The sequence below is a fragment of the Leucoraja erinacea genome, chromosome 34, assembly GCF_028641065.1.
Source record: "Leucoraja erinacea ecotype New England chromosome 34, Leri_hhj_1, whole genome shotgun sequence".
Lineage (NCBI taxonomy): Eukaryota > Metazoa > Chordata > Chondrichthyes > Rajiformes > Rajidae > Leucoraja > Leucoraja erinaceus.
Window position 1 is genome coordinate 15,659,065 of NC_073410.1, and position 15,866 is coordinate 15,674,930.

The 15,866-nt window shown below is 45.6% G+C and overlaps 1 protein-coding gene across 14 annotated transcripts in view; it reads left to right on the forward strand.

Annotated features, from left to right (window-relative positions):
* Positions 1 to 13,198, forward strand: part of LOC129713049 (paired box protein Pax-2-like) — a 205,812-nt gene extending 192,614 nt beyond the window's left edge. For 10 of the 14 annotated variants that reach the window (XM_055661916.1, XM_055661917.1, XM_055661920.1 and 7 more), the window contains 2 exons: positions 6,941 to 7,027; positions 10,399 to 13,198. In XM_055661916.1, coding sequence (XP_055517891.1) covers positions 6,941 to 7,027; positions 10,399 to 10,520 — 209 coding nt within the window. In that variant the 3' untranslated portion in view covers positions 10,521 to 13,198. Of the gene's footprint in view, positions 1 to 6,940; positions 7,028 to 10,379 lie in introns of all 14 variants that reach the window. The other 4 variants (XM_055661918.1, XM_055661924.1, XM_055661926.1 and 1 more) reach the window with 1 other exon arrangement.
* Positions 13,199 to 15,866: the final 2,668 nt, after the last annotated feature.

Sequence of the window (15,866 nt, forward strand, 5' to 3'; positions counted from 1 at the left end):
GTAGGATGGTGTTAGTGTGCGGGGATCGCTGGTCAGTGTGGACTCGGTGGGCCGAATGGCCTGTTTCTGTGCTGTATCTCCAAACTAAACTAAAAGCAGCATAAAAATATCATTACTGCATGAATGCGGCTTCAGGGCTGGGAACAAAGAACAGATTACAGTGATGATGAGCGAACATTATTGAACAAGATCTTTTTATTGAAAAGAAAGTTTAAGGAGCAAATGAGCCCTAAACGTGAAACATTGATAGCATGAATTCTGAACATGTAAGTGCTTTATTTAACTTAAGTAATAACTGGAGATGTGTATTAAATCTGAAAGGTTTGGAGAAAGGCAAAGCTTTGAGTTCACAGAGTGGTCAATGGACTTTCAGTAGAACTGATGATGTTCCACTCAATACAGAAAACCTCACTTGATATTAACCCATACCTCCCCATAACATTGTCAGCTTCGCCGATGAACCGGATAAGTCTTCAAGAGTAAATTGAATCAATGTTGAAATGTTTCTAAGTGAGACGAGGAAGAGAGACTAGAGGAAGATAGAGGAATGTGTGTGTGTATCTGGTTACGAGTGTGAGCATGTGTGTGTGTGTGCATGTGTAAATGTGTGTGCAGGCATTTGTGCAAGTGTGCATATCTGATTATGTGTATGCGTGAGTTTACATCTGATTATGTGTGTGTGTGTGCACGTGTGCATATGTGTGTGCATGTGTGTGCTTGGTGTACATCTGATTATGAGTGAGCATGAGTGCATGGGTGTGTGTGTGCATATGTGTGTGCATGTACGTGTGTGTGCATGGATGTGTGTTTGTGTGAGTGTGTGTGATTGTGAGTGTCAGCATGTGTGTGTGTGTGCGTGTGCGTGTGCGTGTGCGTGTGCGTGTGTGTGTGTGTGAGTGTGCAGGTATGGGTATGAGTGAGCATGTGTGTGTGTGCACACATGGGTGTTTGTGTGTGCATCTGATTATCAGCGTGAGCATGAGTACGTGTGTGTAAGTTTGCGGGCATGTATCTGATTATTAGTGTGAACACGTGTGTGTGTGTGTGTGTGTGTGTGTGTGTGTGTGTGTGTGTGTGTGTGTGTGTGTGTGTGTGTGTGTGTGTGCGAGTACATGCATGTGTGTATCTAATTGCATGTGTGTGCTTGGTGTACATCTGATTATGAGTGAGCATGAGTGCATGGGTGTGTGTGTGCATATGTGTGTGCATGTACGCGTGTGTGCATGGATGTGTGTGTTTGTGTGAGTGTGTGTGATTGTGAGTGTCAGCATGTGTGTGTGTGTGTGTGCGTGCGTGTGTGTGTGTGTGTGTGTGTGTGTGTGTGTGTGTGTGTGTGTGTGTGTGTGTGTGTGTGTGTGTGTGCAGGTATGGGTATGAGTGAGCATGTGTGTGTGCATGCACACATGTGTGTTTGTGAGTGTGCATCTGATTATCAGCGTGAGCATGAGTACATGTGTGTATATGTGTAAGTTTGCGGGCATGTATCTGATTATTAGTGTGAACACGTGTGTGCGTGTGTGTGTGTGTGTGTGTGTGTGTGTGCAGGTATGGGTATGAGCGAGCGTGTGTGTGTGTGCACACATGTGTGTTTGTGAGTGTGCATCTGATTATCAGCGTGAGCATGAGTACATGTGTGTATATGTGTAAGTTTACGGGCATGTATCTGATTATTAGTGTGAACACGTGTGTGCGTGTGTGTGTGTGTGTGTGTGTGTGTGCGCGCGCGCGAGTACGTGCATGTGTGTATCTAATTATGTATGTGTATGAGTGTGTGGGTGAGTGTGTGTGTCAGATTTTGAGTGTGTGTATGTGTGTGTGCATTAGCTAGTGTGCATGAAAAGATGGAGGGAGTTGTTGTGTTAAGATAAACCAAGGATCTTGTGGAGACAGGGACAAGGATTTATTGGTATTAGCAGAAGATAAATATTTGGAAATTATCCAGTACTGAGGAACAAATTGAAGATGTTTGATTTGTATGTAAAATGAGATGGGATTGTTGCTTCCAGCCACTGCTCACCCAGAGCTCATTATCCAACACACTCTCCCCATTCATGGATACATATTGTGCTCTGTGGAAGGGATTTGGAGCATATCTCGTTCCACTCTTCTTAACCTGCTGTTCCAGTACAAGAGCAGCGTTTCAGGGTGAGAGAATGGAAAAACGGTCTGCAAATATTTAATAACACAGTCTTGGTTGTGAGCTGCGAGCTCTCTGTGTGCCCAAACCTCAAGTTGGCACGGCGGCACAGCGGTAGAGCTAATGCCAGAGACCCCGGTTCAATCCCGACCACGGGCGCTCTCTGTTCAGAGTTTGCACGTTCTCCCCGTGATCTTCGTGGGTTTTCTCCGAGACCTTCAGTTTCCTCCCACACTCCAAAGATGTGCAGGTTTGTCAGTTAATTGGCTTGGTGTAAATGTGAATTGTCCCGAGTGTGTGTAAGATGGTGTTAGTATGCGAGGATCGCTGGCTAGTGTGGACTCGGTGGGCCGAAGGGCCTGTTTCCGAGCTGTGTCTCTAAACTAAATTAAAAATCAATTGCAGCAGGAAGATCCGTGTGGGGAAACGAACACTGGCAATTGGTCTGATTAACTTGATAAGCTTGGATATCATGAACCTTGCGATTCACCTGTAGATTTATCCAGCCCAATTTAAAGTCCATTCCACTTTATGTGTGTCAACATTTTAGGTGTACTTAAATGAAGATATTGTTTAGACAATAGACTTCAGAGTAGTGTATCATGGAACACGCTGCCAGAGGAGGTAATTGAGGCAGGTACTATGGCAACGTTCATGAGTTACATAGGTACATGGATAGGACGGGTTTAGAGGGATTAGGGCCAAACGCGAGGAGGTGGAAAGGACTAATGTAAATGGGACGTTGGTTTGTGTGGGCAAGTTGGGCAGAAAGGCCTGTTTCCATGCTGTATGACTGTGAATCTACGAATCTATACAGTGTGGAAACAGCCCACTGATTTCACTCCGACCAGCGATCACTTCATACACTCACATTCCTACCCACACGGGACAAATTACAATTGGCACAAAGGTTGTGGAAGACAAGTCAATGGATATTTTTAAGGCAGAGATACATAGACTTGTGATTAGTCCGGGCGTCAGGGGTTTATGTGGAGAAGGCAGGCGAATGGGGTTAGGTGGGAGAGATAGATCAGCCATGATTGAATGGCAGAGTAGACTTGATGGGTCGAATGGCTTAATTCTGCTTCTATTACATATGAACCTATGGACAATTTTAACCAAAGCCAATGAACCTACAATTCTGCACATCGTTGGAGTGTGGGAGGAACCCGGAGCACCCGATGAAAACCCACATGGTCGCAGGGAGAACGTGCAAACTCCGTATAAACAGCACCCGCAGTCAGGGTCAAACCCGGGTCTCAGGTGCAGTAAGGGCAGCAACTCTACTGCTGTGTGTCACTGTGCTGCCCAGTTCCTCCAGCACTTTGCCTTTTGCTCAAGATTCCAGCATCTGCAGTTTGTTGTGTCTTAAACCTTCACTTGTGTAATGCTTCAACAATTTGCCTTTGGCGATCTCAGTCTTTCTCTGCCCGAGACCAAGGGCCATTTTCATCGCACCATTCCTGTCCCTGAAATGTACAAAGTTCATCTCTGATTGTTGCAACTAACCGACAAACACCCCCTCCCCTCTTCCACCACCTGACCTCCTTCCCTGTGTCTTATCTGGAATGTGTTCCCTTTACTAACATGTCTTTCCCCAACTCCCCCTCCTCAGTCCACATCCGCCTCCATGTATTTTCCTTCCTCTGGCTTCAATGTTTACATTTCTTTCATCCTTGTCTCCTTGTCTCACATTTTCTGTCTTGACATCGTCGGACTTTACTCAACCATCTGCCAGTGGACAACCCTCCTCACCTACATCCACCTATCACTTACCAGAATAAAAGGACACAAAGTGCTGGAGTAACTCAGCGGGTCAGGCAACATCTCTGGAGATCATGGAACGGTGACATTTCGGGCTGAGATCCTTCTTCAGACTATCTCCACCCAACATCTCTCCCAACTTTTTCCATCTACTACAGTCAGACGAGGTGTCCCATACCCAAAACATTGTCTATCCCTGTTCTCCAGAGACGTTGTCTGACCCGCTGAGTTCCTCCAGCACTTTGGGCGACACGGTGGCGCAGCGGTAGAGTAGCAGCCTGATAGCGCTCAGAGCTACAGAGACCCGGGTTCTATCCTGACTGTGGGTGCTGTCTGTACGGAGTTTGTACGTTCACCCCGTGACCTGCGTGGGTTTCCTCCATGATCTTCGGGTTTCCTCCCACACTCCAAAGACGTGCAGGTTTGTAGGTCAATTGGCTTGGTACAATTGTAAATCAGCCCCAGTGTGTTATGCCCCTGTCGCACTTAGGAAACCTGAACGGAAACCTCTGGAGACTTTGCGCCCCACCCAAGGTTTCCGTGCGGTTCCCAGAGGTTGCAGGTGGTTTCCGGAGGTTGCAGGTAGTGGAAGCAGGTAGGGAGACTGACAAAAACTCCTCCGGGAACCACATGGAAACCTTGGGTGGGGCACAAAGTCTCCAGAGGTTTCTATTCAGGTTTCTTAAATGGGACAGGGGCGTTTGCGTCCCACCCAAGGTTTCCGTGCGGTTTCCAGAGGTTCCCGGAGGTTTTTGCCAGTCTCTCTACCTGCTTCCACTACTTGCAACCTCCGGCAACCACCTGCAACCTCCGGGAACCGCACGGAAACCTTGGGTGGGGCACAAAGTCCCCAGAGGTTTCCGTTCAGGTTTCCTAAGTGGGACAGGGGCATATATAGGGTAGCGTTAGTGAGCAAGAATCGCTGGTCGGCGCGGACTCGGTGTGTCTGAGGGCCTGTTTCCACGCTGTATCTCTAAACTAAACTGAACTAAACTCTATGAGTTACTGTGCTTTAATTTCACATTTGAGATGCTAATCATTGTCACACTAACTGTTCAGTGTATACATGGAGTAAATAATCATCACTTTGTCTACGTGTATATTTACTATTCGCAGCATTATCAAGTCTCTCCTCGGTATAAATACTTAATGCTAAATTTCAGGCACTGCCTTCTTGATTTCAGAATATTTCTGATGGTAATTCAATGTAGCAATAAAACACAGTGGTGAATGATTTAACTTGGAGCTTACATCTCATCCAAAACAATTGAAAGGGTCAGAAGATGAACGCAAAATGCTGGCGTAACTCAGCAGGACAGGCAGCGTTTCTGGAGAGAAGGAATGGGTGACGTTTCAGGTCGAGACCGTTCTTCAGACTGAGAGTCAGGGAGAGGGAGACTAGAGATATGGAAGAGGTGTGAAAATGGTAGATCAAAGTGGAAGAAGTTCAAGGAAAATGTAGAATTGTTAGTGTGAAGAAGGGTCTTGATCTGAAACGTCACCCATTCCTTCTCTCCAGAGATGCTGCCTGCCCTGCTGTTACTCCAGCACTTTGTGTCCACCTTCGAATTAATTTTTTTATTTGTTATTATTTTTTTAATTAGAAGAAATTGTACAAAGATAAAACATTCGGCATCTAAAATTATACAATTATTGTACAGCTTCATTTTTAACCTTACGACCTAAATTATGAAAATGAAAAAAGAACTGAAAGAGAAAACAAGAAAGAAAAGTAGTAGAATGTGAAAAGATAGATTGAAGAAGAACAAAAGACAATCGCATAAACTACCAAAGCGGTGATGCAGGAAAATATAGAAATTAAAAAAAAAGAAAAAGAAAGGTGGAGATATACCTTGCCCCTCCCCCCCTCCCCCCCCCCCCCCCCCCCCCCCGCCCACCTCACCCAACCCAGCATCGGATTTAAATTAAAATTTGTGTCGCACCATTTATTTATTTATTTATTTATTTGTCTGTCTGTTTGCTTATTTATCTATTTATTTATTTATTCATCCATTCATTCATTCATTCACTCGTTCATTCATTCACTCGTTCAATCATTACTCATTCATTCACTCATTCACTCATGCAATCACTCATTCTCTCACTCATTCATTCATCCATTCATTCATTCCATTCATACATCCATTCATCCATTCATTCATTCATTCATCCATTCATCTATTTATTTATTTATTTATGTATTTATTTATTTATTTAGTTATTTATTTATTTTATTATTTATCATACCATATTATTTATCATAACCATACTATTGTTGTAAGAATTCGGTAAAGGGTGTCCATGTCTTAAGAAATTGATCTGTTTTTTTCCGCCAAGACAAGCCTAATGTTTTCCATCACCTTCGATTTAAACCAGCATCTGCAGTTGGTTTCTACACATAGATCAGTGGAGAGGTCATAAGTTCATAAGGTCATTAGTGATAGGAGCAGAATTAGGCCATTTGGCCCATCAAGTCCACTCCACCAGTCAATCATGACTGATCTATCTCTCTCTCCTAACCCCATTCTCCTGCCTTCTCACCATAACCCCTGACACCCGTACTAAGCAAGGGTCACGACCCAAAACGTCACCCATTCCTTCTCACCAGAGATGCTGCCTGACCTGCTGAGTTACTCCAGCTTTTGTGTGTCTATCTTCAGTGTAAACCAGCATCTGCAGTTCCTACCTCCACAGAATGTAGGGAGCAGATGTGAATGCAGGGTAACATGGAACTAGTGTGAATGTGTGATCGATGGCCGGCATGGACTTGGTGAGCCGAAGGGTCTTGTTCCATGCTGGATCTTTAACCTAAACTCCCAAAGGTGTTCCTTCCTACACAAAAATCTATCTATCTCTGCCTTAAAAGTATCGATTGACTTGGCCTCCACAGCCTTCTAGGAAGAGAGGGAAAGCAAGGGCTACAGGAAGTTAGAGAAGTCAATGCATACAGGAAGTTAGAGAAGTCAATATTCACAAAGCATCAGCTTGTTCTCGGCTTACCATTGTATTAAACATTGTCTTCTGTATTTCCTTCCTCAGGCAGCGAATTTTCCGGGAATCCTTACACTCATCCACAATACACGACCTACAATGAAGCCTGGCGTTTTACCAACCCGGGATTACTAAGTGAGTATTCCTGTGTCTTTATAGCTACTTGCTTAATGAGTTTTCCTAAGAGAGACACAAAAAGCAGGAGCAACTCAGCAGTTCAGACAGCTTCTCCGGAGAAACGGAATAGGTGACATTTCAGGTCGAGACCCTTCTTCAGACCCGAAACGTCAGCTATTCCTTATCCCCAGAGATGCTGTGTGACCCTCTGAGTTACTCCAGCTTTATGCGTCTATCTTCGGTTTAAACCTGCATCTGCAGTTCCTTCCTACACATAATGAGTTTTCCTAGTGGCATGAAATAATATGTTACTGTATACAACTGTTAGTAATTCATTTCATTAGTAATAGGTAGTATTTTGCAGTAAAGTGTGATTCACCTTTGTACAGGCACATTGTCGATCAAGGGCTCTTTCAATTCCTGCATGAAATTGTATTTGAATTTCACTTAAGATAGACACAAAATATCGGAGCAACTCAGCGGGACAGGCAGCGTCTCTGGAGAGAAGGAATGGGTGTTGTTTCAGGTTGGGACCCTTCTTCAGACTGAGACTCAGGGGAAGACATAGAGATATGAAAGGATTAGGTCTGAAGAAGGATTATGCCCTGGAATGTCACCCATTTCTTCTATCCATAGATACTGCCTGTCCCGGTGAGTTACTCCAGCATTTTGTGTCTGTCAACCTACAAACTAGCAGGTATATTGAGCTTATTTTAATTTAATTTAGTTTAGATTAGTTTAGTTTAGTTTAGTTTAGTTTAGTTTAGTTTAGAGTTTAGTTTAGTTTAGTTTAGTTTAGAGATACAGCGCAGAAGCAGGCCATTCAGCCCACCGAGTCTGCGCTGACCAGCGATCCCTGCACATTAACACTATCCTACACACACCAGGGACAATTTACACTTACACCAAGCCAATTAACCTACAAACCTGTACGTCTTTGGAGTGTGGGAGGGAACATAATATCTCTGAGAAAACCCACGGGGAGAATGTACAAACTCCGTACAGACAGCACCCGTAGTCAGGATCGGACCCGGGTCTCTGGCGCTGCAAGCTCTGTAAGGCAGCAACTCTACTGCTGAGTCACGGTTCCACCTGCAGTTCCTTCCTACACATTTGAATTTCGCTTGATGGATCATTAACTGAGAGCACCGTGAAGTGCAGGGAAGTTTCAGACAAATCACAAGTTGAGGGTCTTGGTCTTGCTGAGTTAGATGATCCCAGACACTGGCAGCCGGGATGGATGTTGACGAGAATATTACTACTTTCTGTAACTGTGAGTTGCCAGAGTAACCCAGGTCTCCCACATCCTCATGACCCTGCTGACATTGTCTGTGTGTGCATGTGTGCATGTGTGCATGTGTTTGTGTGTGTATCCCTGTGTGTGACTGTCCGTGTGTGTGCATGCATGCGTGTGGTTGTCCGTATGCATGCACGAATGTACGCGCGCCTGTGTTGCATTCAGTCTGACCGTGTGTGTGTGTGCGTGCGTGCGCGCATGTGTCTGTGTATCTATCCATGTGTTGTGTGTGTGTGTGTACGTCCATGTCATGTGTGTGTGTTTATGTCATGTGTGTGTGTATGTGTGTGTCCATGTCATGTGTGTTTGTATGTGTGTCCATGTGGTGTGCGTGTGCATGCGTGTATGTGTGTGTGTGCGAGCGTGTGTGTGCGAGCGTGTGTGTGTTTCTCTCTTTGTGAAGCATGGTGGCCTCCACGTATGAATAGACAGACAGTTTTCATCATGACCAGTCTCTAACCCATTATATATATTTATCTGTGAAATCCTACCCAATCTGACCAGTGATAGGTTTTAGTTGAGGCTTAAGCTTAGGTTGAGGTTTATTATTATCATGTGTACTGAGGTACAGTGAAAAGCTTTGTTTAGCAAACAATCCAAACAGTTCCGATTTACCACACATAGATACAATCAGTTCAAACTCAAGCACAATAGATATATCAAAGGGGAAAATCCAGAGAGCAGAATATAGTTCTCAGCAAGTAAATGGGAACTGCAGATGCTGGGTTACACTGAAAATAGACACAAAGTGCTGGAATAACTCAGCGGGTCAGTCAGCATCTCTGGAGATAAAGAATTTCTCCACCCGAAATGTCACCCATCCATTTTCTCCCGAGAAGCTGCTTGACCCGTTGAGTTACTCCAGCACTCTGTGGCTCTCTCATAGTTCTCAGCATTGTAGCACATCAGTTCAATTGACAAAGTCCAATAGGGTCGAGGTGAATCGGAAAGCACCCTAGCTCATGGAAGGACCGTTCAGAATTCTTTTGTTTATACTTTGTCTTAAACTTACACAACATTTCCCACTGGAATTTGCAATTTGAACAATGATAAGGTTATGCATGTAAAGAATGTGCCTTCTATTCTCCTGTTGATGCTTCTACTTGAATGGTTTGTCAGTGAAGGTAACTCCTCTATGACTGGTGTCCAGAGTGCCAGAATATTTGGTACCCTACACAAGTAACATTCCCACTGCTATTGGCCCTTGTCTCAAAAGAGCAGCTGCATCAATTTTGTACTCCACTTAGTCTTTGTGAAAGCATCATCTTTGACTGGGTATTGTGAACTGCGCTCACACCAGGCAGAAAGCAGGTTGTAATAGCTTAATCTCGTTTCACACAACGCCCCTGAAGCGAGTATTGTCAACCAACGCAGGTGGGATTTGAACCCTATTCCCAGAGGGTGGGTGGCACACTAGACTCCACACCCACCAGCGATCACCCTGTACACTAGCACTATCCTACACACTAGGGATAATGTACAATTTTAGCAAAGCCACAACCCTCTGTAGAAGGGTTTCGGCCCGAAACGTCGCCTATTCCCTTAGTTCCATAGATACTGCCTCACCCGCTGAGTTTCTCCAGCACTTTTTGTCTAGCCTACAAAACCTCTATGTTTTTTGGAGTGTGGGAGGAAACCGGAGCACCCGGAGAAAATCCACGCAGGTCACGGGGAGAAGGTACCAGTTCCATACACACAGCGCCCGTAGTCAAGAATTGTACCGGGGTCTCTGGCGCTGTGAGGCAGCAACTCTACCGCTGCGCTGCCCTCACCAACACCAGCACATACCCCCTCGGATACGGGGCCCAAAACACGCTGGGGGTTATACTCAACTTTGGTCATCTTTGGGCACATTCGGGAACGAAAACCTCTCCGGCCTTCTAGACGCTATGACTAGGGGTAGATATCGAGAGCTGATGTTGTTCCGCTAATCGCCATGTACAACCTGCCTTCTGCCAGGCCCTGCACTAGTTTGCTGGTAAAAAAAGCTATGTGTATATATATATGTATATGTGTATATGTATATGTATATGTCCTTCCAACTGCTCCACCTTGTCCTGTGTTAACTTCCAGGTTCCCCTTATTATTATAGTGCCGCTTCCAGGGGTTCTGCACCCCCCACTGCTGCCACTGCCTACGACCGTCACTAGTTTCTATGGCAACCACATGAATATGCAAGATGACGTTCTTGGGCTCCATATTGTACCAGTCTGATCAATGTCAAATAGTGGATGAAGGAGTGGAGACCCAAGCTGTTAATCTCTGAGAACGACTGAAGGACAGACAGACAATTGAGCATCCAAATTAGTCAACAGTGGATGCCCCTTTGACTTTGGCTGCAATCGTTTTCCCCCTTCAACATGTGCTGCCATTGGTATATTTAGACTATTGGCTTTTATTTTACATATCAGTCTTCATTGATTCCTTACAGACTGGACACACACAGAGAGAGAAAGAGAGAGGAGAAAAAAAAAATAAAGAAAAGGAAACAAAATATCTCATTTATATATATATGTGTATGTATATCTTAATGAATGGATTGGTTTAAAAAAAAACACATTAAAACAAACTGCATCAGTGCTTGAGTGAGTGGGCGTTTGGACCGGCTTGTACCTTTCCACCCCTCTCCCACCCCCCCCCACTCCGCCCCTCCAATGTTTGACTTGGGGTTTCAATGTTTCCAAGTCTACGCCCGTTCAATAAGAAGACAAGCCACGAGGACTGTTGTGTGACCCGGAGGCCGTGAGAGTGAAGAGAAGTCGAACGAGGCAACGCAACGCAACGGGGTAAAGGATGGAGCCCACCAACCCACCCTCACCCCCACCCACCGCTGCATCATGTTTACACTGGCCGCAGCTCCTCTCGAAAACTGCCTCAGTGCTGGCTCTAATGGCGATGGACTTGCCGTTTGTTCCCCAACCTCCTGCCCCCTTCCCTCCTTCCTCCCTCCCTCTCCATCTCCCCCTCGCTGTCTCTCAGCCCACTAGCCAGGCTTCTGTAGGGGCCCCGGGCTGGTATGTATGTATGTATCTATGTATGTATGTATGTATGTATGTACACCAAACCCCTCTTCTGCAGCTCCGTTCTAACCCCTCCTCCCCAAGATTGCATTGACCGGGGCTCTGCGGAGTCCCAGCATCAACAGACACTTCTCTTCCCCCTGTGAGACACATTCTTTACAGGAAACAAAAACCCTGGGGGAGAACCGTGGGCTTTTCTGCCGCCACTGAGCGGCACCGAGACCTCGTTTAAACTCTTCAACGAGAGCGCAATGTCTCTCCACAAGTTTGGCATCTCGCCTCAACGTCGGGAATCCGCCATCGGACGGCTCGGAGCGAAGATGGAATCGCGGTTCGCCATCTTCAGCCAGAGGATCTCCGACGAGCGAGAGGGAAGGCCGCATAACTAGCTGTCTGTCGATTCTTTTGTCATTTCATTTTGCACTATCTGTCTGACTGTACCACTACCACCGTTGCAGTGGGCGCGGAGTTGGTGAGCAACATCAATCCGTGCAGCGGGATATTGTGTGTAAAAAAAAACACTTTCCTTTGTGTGAGAGAGAGAGAGAGAATTAGAAAAGAGGGTCAAATAGGCACTTAATTGGCTTGCATTTTGAGTTTACAGTTACTGCACTCCAGTGGCGAAAAATATTAATGAATCCTGTAGATAGACGTTGCAAATCTGTGCAAGTCATGGTAAATTTTGACTTGCTACCAATTGCCAGGATACAAAACGTCCAGATACTCCAGGTGCAAAGTCGACTTGGTGTGGGTGCCAACCAGGGTGAAGATTTTCCACTCAGCTCTGCGGGTTCTGAAGGACTTGCAGCGATAGTATTGATTTTGCATTTGCTTCTCACTGCTGGCCTGTGCAGGACAGGAGAGGACTACCATAATGCAGATGCTGCTGTGTTCTGCAGCACATGCACCATGCGCGTGCAAGCGAGCGGGACAAAAGTTGGCGGCACTCACCCATGCCAGTACCATCTGCGCAACTGCAGTGGGAGATTTTCTCTTCCCTCGCCCCACACGACCACGTGTGCTAACCACGGCCACCATTTTGTTTTTTAAGGAATTTGTCAGTCAATGCAGAACAGTCACTGCCACATTCCCCGGGCACCTTTGTACGACTCTTTCCTGATCTGATCGCAAAGGCATGTTCGAAGAGAGAGCCAGATTAGCCTAAGGGTCCCGACCCTGAAACGTCACCTGCTCCTCTTCTCCAGAGATGCTGCTGCCTGGCCCGCTGAGTTACTCCAGCTTCAGGGCAGCCTTGAAAAGAGGGGACTAGTGGAGAGAAGACTGGTGAACAGTCAAGAAAGAGACACACAAACAATGCATGGTTAGGAATAATCTATTTGGTTCTGTTCTTTTTGACAACTGATTAAAAGTGAATGTAATTTTTATTGCAACATTTGCCAAAGACTCGGTTATTGTTAGGTTTTTATTTACAGGATGTGTATCCATTGATTGTAAATCAGTATTATAGGTACCTGAATCAGATTTGGAATTTATATGATAATATGCAGCTGAAATTTTCAATATGCATATTAATAGAATGGAGTAGAATGATAACTGTGGAAAATAATAATCCCAGCAATTACTTATTGTATTGTTACTTGCAAAAAAAATAATTGCTGCTTTGTTAGGATGATATTGCTTACAATGTGAAGGAATTCCTCTTGCGTATATATAAGTCACAGCTGCATCTATTAGCGTACACACTGACACAACAGTGTCTTGTAGATTTACTGACGAAACTGCAAAAAAATAACAAAAAAAAATGGACTCAGAACCTGTTTTGTTAAAGTGTATTTGTGCTTCCAACAAAGTTCGAATAAAGCACAGCATGACCCTTGATTCTACTGGGCATACAGTGCTGTGGGAAGGATAGTCTTTCACACTGGACTTTTTTTGTTTATGTTTTTTTTTTTTTTGGTGGGCAAAAAAGGCTCTTGTTTTGAGAGAAAAGAAAGAGATTTCACCACTATGCAAATTTCAAGAATTGCTGTGCTTTTTTTTCTGTTGTTGTGCTGCACTGCTAATCCAATCTGGCCTTGCTATTTGGGAATATACATTCCCGCATGTGCGCACACACACGGACACAGGGGGCGCAAACGCAGACACACACGCGCACGCGCACACGCCCACACACACAGATACAGGTGCTTTCACGCAGACATATGCGCCCGCACACACAAACTTTCACGCAGACATATGTACACACAAAATGCATGCACATAACAAGCAACATACTGAAGACAGGTATACCATATGTGCACATATTACCTACTTAAAATCTATACAATGCACATGCAGAATATTTGATATGCTGTGACATATAGGCACCGAATCACACACATTGCACATACATGGAGTGCGCACACATATGTGCACATGCTTACACACATGCAGACATGGACATGCATACGCACACACACTCATTGGTATGCAATTACGCACATGTGCACATACACATGGACATACACATGGACATACATGCAGAAATGCATGAACACATGCAATCATGCACAGACATACATGCACACGCAGATGGACACGCATACACATGCACACATCCACACACATACATACACCCACATGCATCATCATCACACACACACACACACATGGACATGCATACACATGAATACACCTGCACACTTGCATACATGCACGCACATATACACACAAGCACATGTACACACACGCATGCACACACACACACACACACACACACACACACACACCACACACACACACACACAACAGAAGAAGCGCTGAATAGACTGAACTGGGTGCTGTGACATGATGCAATTCTGGGCACCGTTTACTGATGGAGATTGCTCCATTGGGATTTGCCATTCCCACGCTCGTCGTGATGTGGACCTCGTGCTGTGACGAGGACCTCCATCTCTGTCCCAGCCGGTCTCCCTTTTCCAAACACATGGCCATGTGATGTTCTGTGACACAAATCCCAGCGGAGATCAACTCTTACATGGCGTGATCACTTACTCACCTACCCCAGTGTGAGGTGGCAGGGTGGGTGGGGAAAGCCTGGGGGTGTCAGGGAGGAAGGGTGATAGGGAGGGGGACAAATTGGGCCAATGTGTTTTGGAGGAACAAACTGGCCTCACCAAGTACAAGACGCACATGAGGTGATTTTGAGCTTTAACCTGACGGACTTGTCAATGTGTTTTCTCTTTCAAAGTTAAAACTAATGAACTTCCTGGGAGAATTTTAGTCATAGAGTCATACAGCATGGAAACAGGCCCTTTGGCCCAACTTGCCCACACCGCAAACATGTTCCAGCTATACTAGTCCCACCTGCCTGCGATTGGCCCATATCCCTCCAAACCTGTCCTATCCATGTACCTAACTGTTTCTTAAATGTTGGGATAGTCTCAGCTCCTCCGGCAGCTCGTTCCATGCACCCACCACCATTTGTGTGAAAGCTACCCCTCGGGTTCCTATTAAATCTTCTCCACTAGAAGTCGTTGCATTCAGAGCACTTTTGGGCCCCACATCTGAGGAAGGATGTGCTGGCCTTGGAGGGGGTCCTGAGGAGGTTTTCGAGAATGATCCCAGGAATGAGTGGGTTAACACGATGAGCGTTTGACACTACTGGGCCTGTACACGCTGGAGTGTAGAAGAATGAGGAGGGGACATCATTGAAATGTAGCGAACAGCGAAAGGTCTAGATAGAGTGGATGCGAAGAGGGAGTGGGAGAGTCTAGGACTAGAGGTCACAGCCTCAGAATGAAAGGACCTTCCTTGAGGAAGTAGATGAGAAGGAATTTCTTTAGTCAGACGGTGGTGAATCTGAGGAATCCCTTGCCTCAGAAGGCTGTGGAGGCCAAGTCAATGGATATTTTTAAGGAAGAGATAGATTCTTGATTAGTGTCAGAGGTTATGGGGAGAAGGCCTAAGAAGTGATAGATCAGCCATGATTGAATGGTGGACTAGAGCTGATGGGCCGAATGGCCTAATTCTGCTCATATTACTTATGACCTTATGAATCTCTGTTCTTATGAGAATGACCAGTCGGACACTGGACCTCCAGTGGGTGAGGTTGGGTTGGGTTGAAGCCTTGCTGGGTGGGTGAGGAGAGGAGAGGGGAGGGGAGGGTAAGGTGGGGGGAACCGGGGCGAGGAGCAGGACCTTGTAGAGAAGCGCAATAGAAGATCAACTTGGTGTTAGTCAATTGGACTGACGGTTGCGCCAACTGCCCTAAGACTCATCCCCCATGGACCAGCGACCTTTTTGAAAAGCTAACCCTAGCAGCACCATGGTACCACTACCTTCGAGACTAATTGAATGGTCAAGAAACTGACCCTTGCGACTCTCATTAAAGTTCCAATTTTTTGTGCTCATGAGAAATATTCTTTTGTATACCTCGCTTGAGTTTTGCCTGTTATTAATTGTGTTCCTCTTGGTTTGAAATCCTTGTAGAGACTAGTATAGTCAAGGGGTGCTAGATCGCAGGAATTAAATGCAACTAAATCTGCAGCATGGTAGCGCAGCTGTTTAGGTGCTGCCTCACAGCGTAAGAGACACGGGT